Source organism: Podarcis melisellensis (assembly GCF_964234715.1).
Source record: "Podarcis melisellensis genome assembly, chromosome: 2".
Classification (NCBI taxonomy): domain Eukaryota; kingdom Metazoa; phylum Chordata; class Lepidosauria; order Squamata; family Lacertidae; genus Podarcis; species Podarcis melisellensis.
The window spans coordinates 26963216-26984168 of NC_138529.1; the positions used below are offsets into that span (position 1 = coordinate 26963216).

Consider the following 20953-nt stretch of genomic DNA (forward strand, 5'->3'; position numbering starts at 1 on the left):
ACCCAGTTCATTCATATTCAGGAGCAGAAATGTTGCTTATGGTAGCCATGGGGTGCAGTGGGACGAGAGATAAGGGAATAAAACATAATTTTTTTACCGTTTACCTTAGAATTGTGAAGTCTGACAGTTATTTTCTTCTGTATGGTAATTCCGCACCCCCCCATCTTTCTTTTTTTAAGAAACCCCCAACAAACCAGAACTTGTTATCCGGCCATCCTCACCTTTGGTGTGCTTAGAGTACAACCCAAAAGACTCGCATATCCTGATTGGAGGATGCTACAATGGGCAGATAGGTAAGGGAAATGGTTAGCACACGGTAAAAAGTAGTGGGGAATTCAGGGCCCTCATTGTGTACCTTGAAGTCTATTCTTGTTTGGTTTTATCTGTAATTGTCACTGGCAAGCCTTTACGCCAATAGTGCCGGAAAAGGAAATGGAGGAAGGGAGCTGGCAAACCACGTGCTTTCAAATAATATTTATCTTTTTTGTTGCACTGACTCCAGTTTTTGAAAATATTTGCTGCTTTCAAAATGTACATGAACTTTTTATTTTTTCAAAAATCTGAAAGCTACAGGCATCTAAAGCCAAAAATAAAAATAATTGGAGGCCAGGTTCAGGGCCCAGGGTTAGTGGAAACTGATAACTGGTCTTAAGAGCAAAGGAAATCCATAGCGGAGGTTTCAAATTCCGCTTGCTCGGTCAGATCCACTTTTGCACCCACTGCTTTGAATGAAAACACAGTTATGAACTATGGTGAGAGTGCTTGTGTTCGATTTGCGTAACTCAGAGTTTGGCATTTCTTGGAACAGAATTTGAATTGTGGAAAGCAGAATGCACGCAGCTATTTTTATTCACATGTTTAATCAGCTTCTATCCTGCCCTCCAAACTTACACATCTCTGAATAAAAATAACGTGGCAAAAACAACATTACAATAAGAAAAACGGAACAGCGAAGAAAAATTCACTTGTCCTTTAGAAGCCTGGAAAAATGAAAAAGACAGTATAGCAGCAAAGATCCCAGGTGAGCCTTCTAAGGAACAGCATTCCATAGGCAGGGTGCCACCACCGAGAAGGCTCTGGGGGATCCAGTGTTCTACTTTGGGTTACCAGTTACCTGTTCTCTTCCATTCCCTGTGCCTTAGGTTCTCATTGCCAGATGTTTTGTCTGGTCCTGATTGTTGTCCTCAGGCTGCTGCTTTGAATGTGGGCTTTGAACATAGAGAGGCATACCTGAATGCCCTGCCACAGCTCGCCTTCCATCGCTGCTCTATACAGTGGTACCTCGAGTTAAGTACTTAATTCATTCTGGAGGTCTGTTCTTAACCTGAAGCACCACTTTAGCTAATGGGGCCTCCTGCTGCCGCCACACCGCCATAGCACGATTTCTGTTCTCATCCTGAAGCAAAGTTCTTAACCCGAGGTACTATTTCTGGGTTAGCGGAATCTGTAACCTGAAGCGTATGTAACCCAAGGTACCGCTGTAGTTTAAAAAGAGAGCCTTGGGTTTGCCCTATATGCTCTGTCTCTTCCTAACTGCTGTGCAGATGGACCAGGATGAGTTTTTCACATGGTGTATTGTTTTCAGAGAAGAGTCTGTGAACTCTCATGCTTGAAAGAACAGGCTGTGCGCAGCTGGAATTTCGCCTCCCTACTTCCTTTGCAGAAGTTCTCATGCCAAAGACGTCACCCATCACATTCCCCTTTTTCTTTTTTAATACTAGAAAGCAGCATGTCTTTCTAGTAGTAGGAGGAGCCGCTCCAAAGAAAACAGGAAGCAAAGCTCTGACTGCACACAGTTCTCTCCCATGCCCTTCTTCCATGTACCATCAAGTACCACCACTGTTGGACACAGGAAACTGGGGGAGAAGACTCAGAGCATTCTTTATTTTCCTGTGTTTCCCACAAATACAATTTAGGGCTCTTGCTCCCCACTACGGCTGGGTAATATATCGATATATCGCCTAAAACTGGTTTCAACTCCATATTGTGATAGCGGTTTCATAATTGTTGACTGAGCAATATATTGCAGATCATGATGCTTGTTAGGACTAGGTGATAAATTATCCAAAACTGGTTTCAAGTCCATATCATGATAGTGGTTTCATAATTTTTGACTGGGCAGTATATTGTGAATTGTATGTGTGTGTTATGCAAAAATCACAATGTGGGGAAAACCGTGAAGCCAGCCAGTTCCTCTATATAGCTCCATCCTTATTTCAGATGTCATGATAGATCAGTATATCCAGGGCCGGATTTAGGTTTGATGAGGCCCTAAGCTACTGAAGGTAATGGGGCCCTTTATATGTCCAGCTGTCCTTTGTCAACAGCAAATTGTCACTGTTTTTTGTGTTGAATATATGCTATGTGGTAATTTATGGATCTAATAGGTATCTAAAGCCATTTGAACATAACAAAATATGTATTTTATCCAAGTAATTGCTGAACTGAAATACAATTAAGAAGTATATTAATAGTGAAATACAATTAAGAAGAAGTATATTAATAGTGAAGTAATTATTAAGCTCTAACTTAAAATGATTTTTTATTCATAACAAACTTAGTAATGCAAATACTTCGGCATTTGGCAATAACACAATTTACAACAACTCATAATCTATTCCTCTTTGGGCCCCCCCAAGAGAGTGGGGCCCTAAGCTATAGCTTGTTTAGCTTATACGTAAATCCGGCACTGAGTACAGTGGACGCTCGGGTTGTGCATGTGATCCGTGCAGGATGCACGTTCGCAACCCGCGTCTGTGCACATGCGTGCTGCGATTTGGTGCTTCTGTGCATGTGCAAAGTGAAATTTAGCGCTTTTGCGCATGCATGACCGCCGAAACCCAGAAGTAACCTGTTCCGGTACTTCCAGGTTTTGGCGGTCCACAACCTGAAAAAACGCAACCTGAAGCGGTTGGAATCTGAGGTATGACTGTATATCGCAATGTTCAGCTGGTGATATATCACAAAGTTGAAAACCAGCTCTGTTCTTATTCCAGACATTGTGATATATCGTGATGTTGTAAACCAGATATCGCCCAGCCCTCCTCCCCCCAGGAAATAGTCTTACCATTTTCTGCTAAGGCTAACCCTTACCAAATAGGGTGTTTTCCGGCTTTGCACACCCCAGCCTGTCTTTTGGCTGGCTTCACCAGGGTGCTGTGTGGATGTGTGTCACATTTCCATCAACAAGGCTGCCCTGGGGATCCTGTTCAGATTGGTACACGACATAGCTGCTGCAAGGAGCTCACGACCCCGTTATTCCTAATTGTCCCTGTTTGATTTAACAAGAACGATTGTCTGCCATGGTTTTCAGAGTTCCACCACGCACAGGTTTGCCAGGTCCATTTATGATCGTATTGCCTTTTTCATTCACATGTGCCCTTTGAGTTAATTATACTCCCTTTTATGTTTCTTTTGCCATTTTCATCAGCAATCAGATCTGACAGGGTCTCTATTACAGGGACATTATTAAGCACTTCATAGGTGATGGAAGAGGGAGTTGATTTCACTTTGTCCTTCACAGGCCTCCTGAGGCAGGCAGTAATGGCCCCGTGAAACACACTCTGTCACCTCCAATGGCTTAATTATAACTGAACCATAGACAGCAAAAGCAATTCCCTGCTGCGTCTGCAAAAATCCAGCCCATCTGTGTGCTTTAAAAAGGAGAAGCTTTAAAAGAAGCCTCTGATAATAAAGCAGTTTTGAATTAGGTCTAAGGGTTAAAGCACACGCCAGAGACATCTGGTGAATTTTTGCTTCTGCCACAGACCACATACGATTTATTGGGGGGGGGGTTTCCAGTCCAAATAACAAGCACCTCCTGTATCATTTTGGGGTACATTTGGCTGAAGACATAGGGCACTTTGTGGCAATCATTAATTTTCTGTGTTAGCCCAGTATAGTGATGTAAATTCTCGAGAATAATCTTTTGGAGAATATTCTCGATTAATGAGAATATTAGAGAACTTTCATTTAAAATAGGAGAATATTCATTTTAATGCATTGAAAATGATATAAAACACAGCTTGATAAACAAAACTATATGCAAAGAAGCCATTAACATTAAATATATTATCATTATATGATTAAATATATTATCATTATATGATAATATATTTCAGTATGTCAGTCTCCGGTAAATGGCACCTTGTACCATTGAATAGCACTGCAAAAACCGGTTACTGGCACTAAATAAAAATCAAGAAATGTCAACTGTTTAAATGAAGGCCACCTCACATGCTGTTACACATAATTGTATAGGCCTATGTATTTTAAGTGTATAAAGCATTAAGGCTACTTTCTGTAGCCTTTACTCAGGAAAGGTGGTGTAAAAAAAAAAATCACACTGTGTGGCCAAGGGTATAGATTTGGCCAAGGGTATAGATTTGCTAAGAATAAGGTCACACCAAAATAGAAAAAAGGCTATTACATATAGTAGAAATACATACAAATTCAAATGTTCAAATGTTCATCAGATTAAATGAATAGCATTTTTAAAACTAAAAAATAAATAAAAATATTTTCTGTAGCTCACATTTCAGAACTGCCAATGGTGAATGACACAACGCCCAGTAATGTAACTGGATTAAAAAAAAAAAGATCATTATTCATTACTTACACTGGCAATATCACAGCTTGACTTATTATTTACTGGATTTTTTAAATGTAGGTTGTAAAACTAGTTCTTACATTAGAATTTACATTACATTACATTAGAATTGACAGTTTGTGGAGAATATTCTCCAGAGAATATTCTCACCTCACATCACTAGAGTATGGTATTTACATTGGCTCTTCCATTTCTGGGCCTGAAAACTAAATGCAAATGCTGCAAAGCTATGATATATACTTGATTTTTAAAGAATTGCTCAATATACATTCCTGAAATCTAATAATTGGGGAGATTCATTCAGAATAAAATAAGTTTATTTTGAGGACGAGCTGTAGACTGGAACAGTGTGGGTGGCGAAAAGAAGCTGGATTAACTTTTTGGAGCGGTTTCCCGATTACCATAGAATTGTAGAGCTGGAAGGGACCACGAGGGCCATCTAGTCCAACGCCCTGAAATGCAGGAATCTTTTGCCCGATGTGGGGTTCAAAGCCATGATCCTGAGATTAAGAGACTCATCTTCCACCAACTGAGCTAACCATAACCAAGGACCTTGAGGCTTGTTGAACAACTTCAAGCTATAGCCAAAATATGCTATTAACCTTGTTTGTGGAAGGAGGACCTGAGCATTTTTCAAGCGACCCACAATTCCTGTTTTCACTGCCCCTCAGCTTACTGGGACACTCGAAAAGGAGGCCTGCCAGTGGAACTGACCACAGTCGAGCTTAGCCACCGGGATCCTGTGTATAATGCTATCTGGCTGCAGTCAAAGACTGGGACCGATTGCTTCTCTGGCTCCACTGATGGGCAGGTAAAAGACAGATACTGCAGTTTGCTAACCAAAGGAACAGATAGCCTTTACTCAGGAAAGGTGGTGCAGTAGCTGCACCAGACCTACGGAGGAACTAGAGACGTCTTCGTGCTCCTGCAGCTTTGCTCTAGGCTCTGTTGTTTTTAAAAAATGACTTGAGCTTCTCGCTGCTTCTGTACCCTTGGCTGGTTCAAACGATCGACTGCATTTATTAGCTAAGCCACAGCACTGAATGCAGGCGGTCCTTGTATCCTAGATGGTGAATCTAGCTGATGGTGTGTATCTCTGAAGAGCAGCCAGTATGGCTTCTGGGTCAGTGCCCGTCAAATAATCATTCAGCCATAGAGCAATGGACGCTCATGGAAAGATCTGTAGCTGGGAGCGCTATAGCAGTATTCAGAAGTAGACAGAAAAAAGTAAGAAGGGCTTGTGAGAAGAGTAAGAAGAGAGCCAGTGCGGTGTAGTGGTTAAGAGCGGTAGTCTCGTAACCTGGGGAACCGGGTTCGCATCTCCGCTCCTCCACATGCAGCTGCTGGGTGACCTTGGGCCAGTCACACTTCTCTGAAGTCTCTCAGCCCCACTCACCTCACAGAGTGCTTGTTGTGGGGGAGGAAGGGAAAGGAGAATGTTAGCCGCTTTGAGACTCCTTCGGGTAGTGATAAAGCGGGATATCAAATCCAAACTACTACTACTACTACTCTTCTTCTTCTTCTTCTTCTTCTTCTTCTTCTTCTTCTTCTTCTTCTTCTTCTTGGTGCTATGAGAATTCTACACTGTTCAGGAAGGAGAAGAAAGGGGAGAGGAGTCATTGGGTTGTTTCTAAGCAGGGGTCAGCAAACTTTTTCAGCAGGGGGCCGGTCCACTGTCCCTCAGACCTTGTGGGGGGCTGGACTATAGGGGGGGGGGAATGAACAAATTCCTATGCCCCACAAATAACCCAGAGATGCATTTTAAATAAAAGGACACATCCTACTCATGTCAAAATACACTGATTCCCGGACCATCTGCTGGCTGGATTTAGAAGGCGATTGGGCTGGATCCAGCCCCTGGGCCTTAGTTTGCCTACCCATGAACTAATGAAAGTCTAAAACTCTCAGATGCCATAGAACCAGGGAAGCCAACTTGAGTAAAATATTGGGGAGGGGGCAGGTAAGTCCTGCCCCACATAATCACATGACACGGCACACACACACCCTTTGAATGGCAATGCCCATCAACTTGGGAAGGGGCGGCCCCCTCAAATATTTTAGGGGGGGGCAAAGGCCCCTCTGCCCCTGGGAGTTGGCTCCTGTGGATAGAACATAGAGTTGGACCTTTGAAGCGGGGTGGGGGGGTTGTAGAATAATTTCAACTGAATTTCACAGGGAGCTTCAGCTAGTATAATAAAAAAGATTCTTGTCCTCTAAATTGGAGGGGGGAGTTGCCTTTATGAACCACCGCTGATTACCACCAATGGAGGAGGCCATAGGGTGTGTGGGGGGGGAATGTGCTGTCCAGCTGATAAAAACTTTTATCTTGGAGAGGCTCTGGGAATAGAATCCACCTCATCCTGATGACAATCTTCTAGGTTGGCAGGTGAATTCCTTGCAGACCTGATGGTTCAGGAACTTTGAGTTCCTTTTTCTCTTCTTCCTTCCCTCCTAAGTATCCAACACAGCTTGCTTCCTGGAGCCATCTGGATGACTTCTGTCTGTGATGCCCCTTGGGCGCCTTTCTTTGCTCTTGTTCTCTGCTTTCACAGCACAGAATAATCTGAATGATTTGAACTAATCTGATAGGAATGTTTCGGGTACAGCAAGTCCTGGGCTCTGCACAAAGGATTCAATTAAGGGATTAGTGTGCCACTTCCAGCCCTCCAGACCGAAGATTCGGTGAACAAGTTGACAAGCAGCAACGCTGAAGGCCCAAGGGTGTGGATATTGGGGGTGAAAGGCTGGTGTCTAGAGCGCTAGGAAAGAGCGTACATACTTGGTCACATTCTGCTTCGCTTGGAAACAATCCCTAGTGGGGAAACAGAGCCTGTAGATGGAATGAGCATAGAAGGTTCTTCAGTACTATGCTGTTGCAGTTCATGATGGGAGCCGATTCAGATGACTATGTTGGCCACATGATAGTTAAAATTAGCAATAGCCTGCTCACCTGAAGCTGTCGTTAGATGGTTTCTCGTCTCTTAAAATCAGCTAGTAAGATGTGCAAAACAGTGTTGCAGCATGGAGAGTTCCTTAACAAGGTGCCAGCCATGTTTTCTCAGATACTCCATTCCATTCCCCATGGTTTTCCATTGTTTTCCCCAACTCATTCCATGGGCAGTGATCATTTGCAGTCTTCACTGTGTTGTGTGTATATATTTTGGGGGAGGGTAACTTCCTTTGGGGTTCTCCCAAGCATGCTGATAGCACCCCTCTTGTGTGTGGATGGTGCTGTTTGGGTTGTATAAGGATCAGCAAACAGACCATCAAGTTTACTGATAGTGTGGCAGAAACCTTTCATCTAATGAAATTCCCACCATTTCAGCGAGTTGTAAATTAGCCATCTGAACCCACCCATAATGTGCCCCCCCCCCTCAAAAAGCATCAGTAATGGCATTTCTTTTTTCCAGGTCCTGTGGTGGGACATTCGTAAACTAGCTGAACCAACTGAAACACTAGTGATGGACATCAGTAGGAAAGGGATCTTGGAAAATGCTTTAGGAGCCATTGCCCTGGAATTTGAGCCAACAATGGTGAGTCTGCTCTGAATTCTCGCCTGTGTATCTGAGTTCTAGAAAAGGCTTTCGTCTTCTTTCCCCACCTTTTAGTTTTTGGGTGCCACTAAAACCCTGTCTTTAGTTCCTAAGTGATACTATGTGGGGAGGGGACTAAAAGAGAGAAAACACATGAGAATTTTTTTTAAAAAAAGTATCCGGGAAAAAGCTTAAGAGTGAAATGGCAATAGAGATGTGCCTAGAGAAACACATTTTAAAACCAGGACATTCTGAGTGCACCAGGAGCACAGGAGAGGGCATCATTTATATATATATTTTATAGTACACAGCCTGCACACTGGCATTTTCTTTTGCAGAAAATTGACTAGGCATTGGAGAGGTAAAAAAGGTAAAGGACCCCTGACAGTTAAGTCCAGTTGCAGACGACTCTGGGGTTGCGGCGCTCATCTTGCTTTACAGGCCGAGGGAGCCGGCGTTTGTCCGCAGTTTTTCCGGGTCATGTGGCCAGCATGACTATGCCGCTTCAGGTGCAACGGAACACCGAAACCAGAGCAGTGCACGGAAACACTGTTTACCTTCCCACCAGAGTGATACCTATTTATCTACTTGCACTTTTTGGCGTGCTTTTAAATTGCTAGGTTGGCAGGAGCTGGGACTGAGCAACGGGCTCATCCCGTCATGGCGATTCGAACTGCCGACCTTCTGATCGACAAGCCCAAGAGGCTCAGTGGTTTAGACCACAGCGCCACCCACATCCCTTATTGGAGAGGTACAAGGGAACAAACTGGACTTTTGAGGATATAACATGTATAACATGTAAGGGGAGCAGCGATGGAAGGCGAGCTAGATGGACCGGCCAGTGGTCTGACTTGGTCTATGGCATCTATGTTCCCAAAACACCCAACTTCCTTCTTTTCAGTCTTGGTATAAAGTCTGAGGTATCCATTGTTATTTCTGGATAAGCTAGCAAGTGGGTAAGAACAACCAGCATTTACTGAGGAACTGTGCAACTTTTAAAATATGGCTCACCTCCATGTTGGGGGTGGGGGGTGAGGAACACATTGACTAACATTGTTGTTAAATCTTCTCGCTCTGAAATGGCCGCTTCTGAGATTGGGGGTGTGGGAATCGGCTGCCGCTTGCGAAGGGATCTAATCTCTGCAGCCAGCAGGAGCTGAATCTCAATAAGCATCTTTATCTCTTTGTTAGGTGGCCAAGCAAGCCCCTAATCACTGAGGCTGCAGGTTTTCTGAGAACCAGCAGGGAAGCTAAATTGTGCATCACACATCCCAGCAAGCCTACGAGCCTAACTTTGAAAGTTGTGCGGGGGGCGGGGAGAGAGACACACACACAAGTCCACAAAGTCTAAAGAACATAATATTTAATGTTGTCATTGCGAAGGTATTTTTCTCCCCCGCCAGCTAGTGAATTGTACTCTACACTCTGAAAGTGGAGGGACTGCCTTTTTCTGTGGTTTTCTGTGGTGTGTGGTCTTATCTTTTAATTTGTCAGAAGCAGCGCAGAGTGGCTGGGGCAACCCAGTCAGACGTATAGATAATAATTTGTTGTTGTTGTTGTTGTCAAGTTATGAGACCAAGACATGGGACATCCTTAGGCCAGGTGTGGTGATATCACCCCTTTAAGACTAGTTTATAGGAATGGGTTAAAGGTAAAGGGACCCCTGACCATTAGGTCCAGTCGTGGCCAACTCTAGGGTTGTGGCGCTCACCTCACTTTATTGGCTGAGGGAGCCAGCGTACAGCTTCCGGGTCATGTGGCCAGCATGACTAAGCCGCTTCTGGCGAACCAGAGCAGCGCACGGAAATGCCGTTTACCTTCCCGCCGGAGTGGTACCTATTTATCTACTTGCACCTATTTATCTACTTGCACTTTGACGTGCTTTCGAACTGCTAGGTTGGCAGGAGCATTGACCGAGCAACGGGAGCTCACCCCGTCGCAGGGATTCGAACCGCTGACCTTCTGATCAGCAAGTCCTAGGCTCTGTGGTTTAACCCACAGCGCCACCCGCGTCCCTAGGAATGGGTTAGAACCTCAGAAAGAATGTGCTTACATATAGCTGTCTCCCATTAAGGCTTCAAGGCCAGGGTCACAAGGTAATTGGGTGGAAGAGGTCCCATAGTCTAAGTTCCCATAAAATCTGGGTTTTTGAGAGCTCTCAGCAGCCAGCTAAGCTGAGGTCAGTGTCTGTTTGGGCTTTTGACAGCAGGTTCTTCCGTTGCTCAGCCCAACGGCTACCCCAAACACGCCGTCAGATCACATGTCTGAACCCAGTGGCGTAGCGTGGGTTGTCAGCACCCGGGGCAAGGCAAGTAATTTGTGCCCCCTAACCCGTGGATTGCGCCCCCTAACCCGGGGATTTGCGCACCCTAACCCCCAGATGTTGCACCCGGTGTGGCCGGCCCCCCCTGCAGCCCCCACGCTACGCCACTGGTCTGAACCACAAAAATCATACATCCACTGTTTCATTTAGAATATTTTTTTTCTTGTTTTCCTCCTCTAAAAACTATGTGCGTTTTATGGCCAGGTGCGTGTTATAGAGCGAAAAATACGGTATCTACAGATTCCACTTGTCCATCCTTTGGCGGCCAACCTCTCTCTGTCTCTCCTTCCAGTGAATATTGTACGTGCTGAGTTCCATTTTTGGGCTTCGTTGCTCTTGTCTCCTCAAACTTTGCAGCAATATTTATAAAAAAATAACCAATCCACCATCACTTGCCTTTCTACTCCACATGAGTCCTTTCGTGAGCTCTGCTCTTTGGTCCAGGAAAAGAGAACCCACCACGCTGAAGCGTAACAATAGCGTTCCATTGTGTTTCCATAGCCAACCAAGTTCATGGTGGGAACAGAGCAAGGGATTGTGATTTCCTGTAACCGCAAAGCCAAGACTGCTGCTGAGAAGATTGTCTGCACGTTCAGTGGGCACCACGGCCCAATCTATGCCCTGTCGAGGAATCCTTTCTACCCCAAGAACTTTTTGACCGTTGGGGATTGGACTGCACGCATTTGGTCAGAAGAGAGCAGAGAATCGTCCATCATGTGGACTAAGTAGGTAACACATTGTGTTGCCCATATCTTGTTGTTTTCAAAATTGCATACATGTCAGCTGGCCATAACAGTGGGTGCCTTGGTGCTGTCAGGGGTTACAATGCGGCCACAACTTTTTCACCTTGAGGGTGCTCCAAGGTCAATTTCTGGCATGCCTACCAACAAAGTCTTAGCTCAGTTGGTTGGAGCGTGGTGCTGATAATGCCAAGGTTGCAGGTTCGATCCCCGTATAGGACAGCTGCATATTCCTTTTCATTGCAGGAGGTTGGACTAGATCAGTGTTTTGCAGACTTGGGGCTCCAGCTGTTTTGGACTACAACTCCCATCATCCTTAGCTAGCAGGACCAGTGGTCAGGGATGATGGGAACTGTAGTACCCAAAAAAGCTGGAGACCCGTAGTTTGGGAAACACTGGACTGGATTGTCATCATTTTATTATTTGTACCATTTTATTATTTGGGTTGCCCCAGCCACATAAAAAAACATTACACATTAAAAAGCTTCCCTAAACAGGGCTGCCTGAAGATGTCTTTTAAAGGTTGTATAGTTGCTCATCTCGTTGACTTCTGATGGGAGAGTGTTCCACAGGGTGGGTGCCACTACCAAAAAGGCCCTCTCTAGATGATCCTCAGGGTTTCTTCAATCTCTACAGTTCGTGATTCTATGAAGTCCATGTCAACGTAGCAATCTAAACAACCCTTTGTGTTTGTCTTCATCCTTTCCACCTTGGATAGCTGTTACACCTTATGCTTGTTTTGTGGTTTGGGGAGGCGGCATGCTTTAAGCAATTAATTGGTTGAAAGCACACTGAAACAGAATGTCACGTCAGTGCTCCTCTGTGTGCAACTTAGAGCGTGATTCTCGCCAACGGAGAAAAGCAGTAAACTAGGAGATCCCTTCTGCTCTTAAACCAGCTGCCTCTCCCAAGTGTCTCAGAGCATAGCCAAGGCAATTGTGAAGGGTCAGTGCAGCATGTTGGATTTCTTGAACTGGGAAGGGTTGTAGGAAGGGTGTCAAGGAATCTTGTGGAAAGATGGAACCTTGAGGTTTATACAAATTACAGCCCTCAAGTGGACTGTGAAAGTAATATTGACTAACCGTGTACATTCCAATGCCCAAGATACAGTGGTACCATGGGTTACATACGCTTCAGGTTACATACACTTCAGGTTACAAATTCCGCTAACCCAGAAATAGTACCTCGGGTTAAGAACTTTGCTTCAGGATGAGAACAGAAATTGTGTGGTGGTGGTGCGGCGGCAGCAGAGGCCCCATTAGCTAAAGTGGTGCTTCAGGTTAAGAACAGTTTCAGGTTAAGAATGGACCTCCAGAACGAATTAAGTACTTAACCCGAGGTACCACTGTATGCTAAATGTTTGCATCACAAACACAGGGAATTAATAGCTGACCATCCAAGTGTCCCTATTTTCCAGGGACAGTCTCGGATTTATAGAAACTGTCCTGGTTTCTGATTTGATCCTGGAATGTCCCGCTTTTCCTTAGGATGGCCCTATTTTCATAGGATGAATGTTGGCGGGTATGAGGTTATACAAACCTTGAGCCAAGGAGATAAGTAACTATACAACCTTTAGAAGACATCTGAAGGCAGCCTGTATAGGGAAGTTTTTTAATGTTTTAAGTTTTGTCATGTTTTTATATATGTTGGAAGCTGCCCAGGGTGGCTGGGGCCCAGTCAGATGGACAGGGTATTATTATTTTTATTATTAATTGGATGCCCCTGTTTTCATCAGAGAAATATTGGAGGGTATGCAATAGGTTTCTGTTTCCTCTGTAGTACAGTAGATACACTTTTCCCTCCTTTGAAATACACCATTTCATGCAAAGCTTCACTTTTCATAAGCAGCAGGAATAGGAAGCCTTTTAAATGGATCCTTTGAAACACAAGAAATGCTGCGTTCTTTGGCAGATACCATATGGCATACCTCACAGATGGCTGCTGGAGCACCACTCGGCCAGCTGTCTTCTTCACCACCAAGATGGATGGCACCCTTGATGTCTGGGACTTCCTCTTCAAACAGAACGACCCTACACTCAACTTGAAGGTGATTCCGCAGGGAACAAACATATCCACATTCCAGATTCTTCTGTTGCAGTCTTCCTGTTCTGAGACTTCCACTCTCTAGAGGCAGAACGTTAACTTGGAAGATCTCTAGCTTGGTGCCCATCTGAAATTAAGTAGTGGTTTTTGTCACTTCTGCCGGACTTTGCAGTAGCTCTGGGTGACTCTGGTGCTGCAACGGTAGCCAAATAGTTGAGTCTGGGCTCCAGCAGGTAGCCACTTTCTTGGAAGGGGAAAGTTTGTACATCTGTGAGCCTTGTCCTGTTTGAAAATGGCTGCATTTTTGCCGCAGTTACATTTGTTTGAAAGCCTCTGCATGAAACAGTTTGCAAACGTGCATAATTTCTGCAGGCTAAATTCCGATTTGCACACGTTTGGTTCCCCTTCCCCACTTTTGTTATATGGAGAAAACCTTCTGTGCAAGGAAAATGTGGGGAGCATCCCCCAAAAGGTGGCAAGATGGGGCAACAGAATGGCATTTGAATAAAACCCTGAAAAATCTGTTCTGCTGTCGATCCTTTTAATCTGAGCTAAGCACTCAGTCCTTGAAAATGTACTGGCATTGAAATGCCAGGAAACCCTTTGCTCCTGAATGGGTCTTTCTTCAACAGGTCTGTGATGACCCTCTCTTCAGCCTGCGTTTACAGGACAACGGGCGTTTTATTGGCTGTGGCTCCAAACTGGGTACGGTGACACTGCTGGAATTTTCCTCTGGCCTGTGTACCTTGCAACGGAATGAGAAGAACCTGGCTTCCGCAGTGAGTGTCTCTTGCTTTCTAGGGGGCAGATTGGGGGACGAGGCAAACATACCTCCTTGCAGGAATGTGTGCATGTGTTTTGTTCCTCTAGTTCAGGGGTAGGAGACCTCCAGCGCAGGTGCTGCGAATGTGGCCTGTGGACCTCTCCTTCTAGCCCTCAGACTTCTGCCAAGGCCATGGCCCTGTAACACACCCTCCTCAAGTGTTTTGGCTTGCTCAGCCTGGGTAGCTCAGTTGGTTAGAACATGGTACTGATAACGCCAAGGTTGCAGGTTCGATTCCAATATGAGACAGCTGCATATTCCTACACTGTACTAGAAGATCCTCAGAGTCCCTTCGAACTCTATGATTCTATGACTCAAATGTGTCCTTGAATTGTGTGAATGCCTCTTGATAGCCTGATTAATATGGGTTAATACCTTAGTTTATTCTAAACGTTTTTTAAAAAATAAACTTGTAGAAAACTGATGGGATCTGCCATATAACTTTAAAATGAGACAGGTCTGCATCTCTCTAATAGGAAGGTTAATGAACTATCACAGAACCCCATCACAGGGCTCAGAAACCCCATACAGTGGTACCTCGGGTAACAGACGTTTCAGGTTACAGACTCCGCTAACCCAGAAATAGTACCTCAGGTTAAGAACTTTGCCTCAGGACGAGAACAGAAATTGCGTGGCAGCGGGAGGCCCCATTAGCTAAAGTGGTACCTCAGTTTAAGAACAGTTTCAGGTTAAGAACAGACCTCCAGAACGAATTAAGTTCTTAACCTGAGGTACTACTGTAGTCCAAAGTTAGTGGCATGACTGATTTAGCCTCCGTGAGGTAGGCCACTTCAGTTCCGCCTACGGGGCTCCCTTGAGTCCTTTTCAGCCTGTAATCCTTCTGTTCACCTCAGATGTTTGAGCGGGAGACGAAACGAGAGAAGATTCTGGAGGCCCGCCACCGCGAAATGCGCCTTAAGGAGAGGACCAAGACAGAGAGCAAGGAGGACAGGGGCAAAGAGGACGTGGAAGAGGAGAAGCCGGAGGAGATCCTGGCACGGGTGCAGAAGGAGTTCTTTGACGTCATCGAGGGAGAGCTCAAGCGCAGGGAGCGAGCGAAAGCCAAGCTCAAAACTGGCGAAGACCAGGTAACAGGGCCGCTGAAAAGGATGCAAGCACAGCACAAAGTCCAGGGAGGTTGATGAGTCTTAAAATAGCTGCCAGGTATCATTTACGGAAATGTATGTAACCCTGGGATTGTCTGGCGATGAACGGCAGGATAGGAATTATATGCAGGAGGGGACAGATAAATAAATAAAGTAGAAGAAATAGCCTCCAAGAATGTGACATCATGTACAGGGGCACTTAATGCATAGCAAGAGAAGGAATGTTCCAGGAAGATGTTTCAGATGGCCGCATATCTTATAACGTCCTTCCATATTTCAGGAGCGGACATTTGACGAAGAAGATGATGAACCAATCCTTCCTAAGGTCAGTATTTCTGATCCCAGAAATTGGGACGCAGGTGGCGCTGTGGGTTAAAGCCTCAGCGCCTAGGACTTGCCGATCGAATGGTCGGCGGTTCGAATCCCTGCGGCGGGGTGCGCTCCCGCTGCTCGGTCCCAGCGCCTGCCAACCTAGCAGTTCGAAAGCACCTCTGTGTGCAAGTAGATAAATAGGGACCGCTTACCAGCGGGAAGGTAAACGGCGTTTACATGTGCGGCTCTGACTCGCCAGAGCAGCGATGTCACGCTGGCCACGTGACCCGGAAGTGTCTCCGGACAGCGCTGGCCCCTGGCCTCTTAAGTGAGATGGGCGCACAACCCCAGAGTCTGTCAAGACTGGCCCGTACGGGCAGGGGTACCTTTACCTTTACCTTTAGGCAAACTAAGGCCCATGGGCTGGATCCGGCCCAATTGCCTTCTAAAACCAGCCCACGGATGGTCCAGGAATCAGTGTAGAATGAATTACATGAATTCCAGGAATGACATGAGTAGAATGTGTGCTTTTATTTAAAATGCATCTCCGGGTTATTTGTGGTGCATAGGAATTCGTTCACCAGGGAAAACATTTAAGTTGAAAACCCTTTCCCCTGAATTTCTCATTTTCTATGTGCAGTGGGTTGGCTTTTTGGTTTTGGTTTTTACTGTGGGATTTAAAAAAAATGCAATTCCTCACCTGTCTGAAGTGGTTTCCAATTCATTATGGTAACTTTTAATCCAGAAGAGATAAGGATATACCTCTCCCAGAGACTGATTTTGAGGGGAGATCACTTGTTAGTGCAAACTTGCAAAGACATATTCCTGGTTTTTGTTTTTTGCAGGAAGAGGAGGAGGAGGAGGAGGAGGAGGAGGAGGAGGAGGAGGAGGAAGAAGAAGAAGAAGAAGAAGAAGAAGAAGAAGAAGAAGAAGAAGAAGAAGAAGAGGAGGAGTGAATGGGGAACCCTGAAATTCCTGCATGGAATTTATATGCCTTCCTGTTTGCTCTTTCTGTCATTTTTTTTACACAACAGACTCTATCAATAAATGTAGCAACAATTTTTTTCACTTTTCTCCCCCTGCTCTATCCTTACTCAAATGAGTGTCCAGCTGAGTCCTGAGTGCCTTTGCCATGGAAACTTGCAATAACTCTCAGTGCCAGAGGGACAGAAATAAAATTTGAAATCGCCGTGATGAATTGATAGCAATACAGGGCTGAAAACAAGAAAAGGAACTTCTGCATAGAGGACGCTTTAATATTCTGCACAGGAGAGAGAAATCCATAAATGCCAACAAGGGGAAATTAGTCCTTTTGCAGCGTCTCTGCCAAGGGGGAGGGAGCAAGATGCTTTTGTTGCTGCCATCTGAAGGTGTGGTTCAGTACTGTGACAGTTTATAATGTTGAGTGGCATTAATAAAGCACTCTAGGCAAGGCAGCCAAGCGACATAGGAGATAACAGAGTGATTTCAGATGGGGGCTTCATTTGCAAAAAGGTCATCAAGATATTATAAGCAGGTCATTATTAGCCAAATGGGGTTCCCTGCCCCAATTTCTCACAGAAACACATCTAGATTAAATAGGGGGGAAATAAAGATGGATATATATGTGGAGCCTCGATCCCATAATAAATACCTGTGTGGAAGCATTCAGAGACATCTAATAAGGGCTCATCCACACTTCTGCTTGTTCTGTACTTAGAAAGTATGGGTCTGAGTGGCTGTCTGCTTTTCCAAGTGGTTTTATCTTTGCCCTGCTGCTTTCTCCAGGAAAACCCACTCTTCGGCAATAAATCAGAGGAAACATCAGTCTGGGGGAAAACCCAATAGTGGGGTAGGAGAGCTGAAGAAAATTTCACATCTGGCAACCTGTGCGCCCCTTTGGTTTCAGGTAGTACATGGGTAGGAGGGGTTTGGACTTGATATCCCACTTTATCACTACCCTAAGGAGTCTCAAAGCGGCTAGCAATCTCCTTTCCCTTCCTCCTCCACACCAAACACTCTGTGAGGTGAGTGAGGCTGAGAGACTTCAGAGAAGTGTGACTAGCCCAAGGTCACCCAGTAGCTGCATGTGGAGGAGCAGGGAATCGAACCCGGTTCACCAGATTACGAATCTGCCGCTCTTAACCACTACACCACACTGGCTCTCCATATCCAAGAGGGTAGACGACTCTTAAAAGCCTGGGACACACATTTTCACTGTGGCCCAATAAATGTAGTTGGACTCCAACTCCGATCATCCCCAGTGGTCAGGGATGATGGGAGCTGTAGTCCAACAATACTTAGAGGGCCACAGGTCCTGTCCCCCCTGCGCTGTGTATTTTTCCTTTGGAGTGACTAGTTCTGAAGGTCAAATTGTGAATAATAATAATACTTTATCTAGAAATATTGAACCCTTTGAGCCTTCGCACCTAAATATATTTCCACAAAGGGTGGGTTTTCTTTCCAATGTCACCCACTCACTTTTCCGAGAGTGAGGTGTAAGATTTCCTCTTCATCAGGCCAGCACAGTTACAAAGTAGTATCCATCTCCTCCTCTCAAAGCCCTCCTTAATGAGATGTCAGATCCTGGAATTGGCCATCGCTGCCCTATAATCACTTTGTGTAATACAATGGAAAGATGGTATCTGATCTTTTTTTTTCTCCAAATTTTTAAATTGATTTCCCCCCCCAAAATTAAACAAACATAAATCTCAACCGTATTTAAACCAAACTTAGTAACATTTTTAAGTGACTTCCTCATATCCCCCTGGTTGAATTTCAGTGGATATCATTCTAATGGTTTTCCAAAAACAATATTCTAATAAAATTAATCACTTAACATCTTTCTTTCTTTCACATTCCGCATTAAACATATTAATTCATCACATTACCTATTTCAATCCTAAGCCTATCTGTTTTTTTGCAAGCATCTCCAATTAATTTAACTTAACATATTTAACTAAATAGTCTTTAAATTTCGCCCATTCTTCCTGATACTCCTCCTCCTTCTGGTCGCGGACTCTTCGGGTCAGATCGGCCTGCTCCGAAAAATCCATCATTTTCATCTGCCAGTCTTCCACTGTTGGTACTTTTAATAAAATTTGAGCAGCAGTTGTGGCATACAAAAATAATTTAACATCTTTCTTGGGCAATTCCCAACCTGTTATTCCAGGTATCTGATCTTAAAGCTATTGCCTTCCTGCTCCTTTTAATGTCTGAGCCAAAGGAATCTTTTCATTTGCTGCCTCCAACGCGACAAGAGAAAACTCCCACTGTCGCTTCTCAAATCCACAGTGCTTCAAATGGCAAAGGACACAGAGAGAGACACAGACACAAAGACAGTTGAGCTACAATAACCAGAAGCATTGGCGCCAGGGACCACGCAACAGAGAGCGAAGGCCAGTTGTCGCAGCAAAGTCAACATATCCAGGCCTTAGTATTGTAGGGCAGCAGCTCCACCAATCCCTGTTGGTTAAATTATTAATGGGATGCTCATCTTGCAGCTCGTGCAAAACACTTTCTCCTCGAGGTAGAAGCAGAGGGTGAGAGTAATGGAGAAGAGCGGCCTCCAATGGAGTCTTGTTACAGTCTTTATTATTATTTTTTCCTTCCTGATGTGCACACAGCATCTGGCCTATGCGCAAAATGCACTTGAAAATGCACAGTCCCTGCTGTTAGTTACTTAGCGAGTTACTACTTAAAGGTTGAGCTCTCCCTTTGGTAAACTTGTTTGAAAGCATGCACAATTTCGCATGCCAAGAGCAGTTCCAAACATATTGAAATCCTAAATTTCTAGCTCTCAGGATTTTTCTTTTGCACCCTGTGCAATCCCACCACACTTCGTATCATTGCTGCTGCATAAAGATGCCTTTCCCATGGAGCATTGTGTCTGTCTCATGAAGGTCCCCATGATATATAAAGGTAAAGGGACCCCTAACCATTAGGTCCAGTCGTGGCCGACTCTGGGGTTGCGGCGCTCATCTTGCTTTATTGGCCAAGGGAGCTGGTGTACAGCTTCTGGGTCATGTGGCCAGCATGACTAAGCCGCTTCTGGCAAACCGGAGCGGTACCTATTTATCTACTTGAACTTTGATGTGCTTTAGAACTGCTAGGTTGGCAGGAGCAGGGACCAAGCAACAGGAGCTCATCCTGTCGCGGGAGGTCGAACCACCAACCTTGTGATGGGCAAGTCCTAGGCTCTGTGGTTGAACCCACAGCGCCACCCACGTCCCTCATGATGTATAGGGGCTTTATATATATGAGGGTTTAAAAAACAGCACACTCCTTGCAGCTAATAAATAGACAGCTGGGGGGAAAGGAAAAAGAGAACAGGGAAGCAAACAAACCCAGGCACTATTTCTTCATAAATGATCTGCTTTTGCTGTGTCTCTTCTTAAGCCTTCCTCTAGGCAACCTCACGGCAATATGGTCCTTAGTTTAGCTCAGGGGTCAGCAAACTTTTTCAGCAGGGGGCCGGTCCACTGTCCCTCAGACCTTGTGGGGGGGCCAGACTATATTTTTTTTGGGGGGGATGAATGAATTCCTATGCCCCACAAATAACCCAGAGATGCATTTTAAATAAAAGGACACATTCTACTTATGTAAAAACATGCTGATTCCTGGACTGTCCGTGGGCCGGATTTAGAAGGTGATTGGGCTGGATCCGGCCCCGGGCCTTAGTTTGCCTACCCATGGTTTAGCTCTTCAGCGGTAGCTGGAGGAGAGGGAGAGGCCAAGTGTAGCATTCGTGACATTGTCCTTGAATAGTATTATGAGTTTGTGGTGTTCAGCTGAGTGCCAGACCTCTCTAATCCCTGCATCCAGCACATGTTAAAATCTAATCAAGGCTTCTAATTTTTGGAATAGCCAGGCGAGCCACCGAGTGAAGTGTAAAGAGAACACAGGAAGGGGCTCTGTGGGAAAAACCTCAAAGAGAACAGGTAAATTACAAGAGGTGCTACGGATAACCCCGCAATTGCTTATTCCTTCTTTGTCCCATGCAAAGTAGTACAGATAAATGGATATTGTGGCTACTTTGAATACTATAATTGTCCTGCTAATATCTTCTTCTTGAAGCCTGGTGCTGGTGCTGCACCCTCCTCCACAAAAACCCCTTCCACCTCAGCCCCAGACCATGCAGTGGGGGAAATGGCCTGACAGTGTTTGGTGCCAGGGGTGCCAATTTGAATAAAATATTGAGGGGGCCCAGGTAAACCCAGCCCTGCATTATTGATCACAAGATGCGCCCCCCCCCCGTTTGAATGGCAATGCCCATCAATTTTGAGGGAGAAACCCCCCTCAAATATTTTATTAGGGGGATGCGAAGAGACCACGACCCCTAGGAGTTGGCTCCTATGTTCGGTGATGAAGCAAAGGCACTCTGCACATGTTCTGGGGCGAAGCTGTTTGATGGGTTACTTCGGGACATCCTCCAGGGCGAATGCCAGGATCTCTGGAAACGGGCTGAGTTCTCTGGCTGCAGCCA

General features: G+C 45.1%; 1 protein-coding gene across 11 annotated transcripts in view; it reads left to right on the forward strand.

Annotated features, from left to right (window-relative positions):
* The window catches only part of LOC309363391 (dynein axonemal intermediate chain 2-like), a 75860-nt gene that overhangs the window by 7101 nt on the left and 47806 nt on the right, over window positions 1-20953 (forward strand). For 2 of the 11 annotated variants that reach the window (XM_081899704.1, XM_081899695.1), the window contains exons 6-14: window positions 180-293; window positions 5281-5420; window positions 8020-8142; window positions 10967-11190; window positions 13117-13252; window positions 13881-14027; window positions 14926-15159; window positions 15458-15502; window positions 16347-16557. In XM_081899704.1, coding sequence (XP_081755830.1) covers window positions 180-293; window positions 5281-5420; window positions 8020-8142; window positions 10967-11190; window positions 13117-13252; window positions 13881-14027; window positions 14926-15159; window positions 15458-15502; window positions 16347-16445 — 1262 coding nt within the window. In that variant the 3' untranslated portion in view covers window positions 16446-16557. Of the gene's footprint in view, window positions 1-179; window positions 294-5280; window positions 5421-8019; window positions 8143-10966; window positions 11191-13116; window positions 13253-13880; window positions 14028-14925; window positions 15160-15457; window positions 15507-16346; window positions 16558-20334; window positions 20381-20953 lie in introns of those variants that run through there. The other 9 variants (XM_081899703.1, XM_081899699.1, XM_081899700.1 and 6 more) reach the window with 9 other exon arrangements.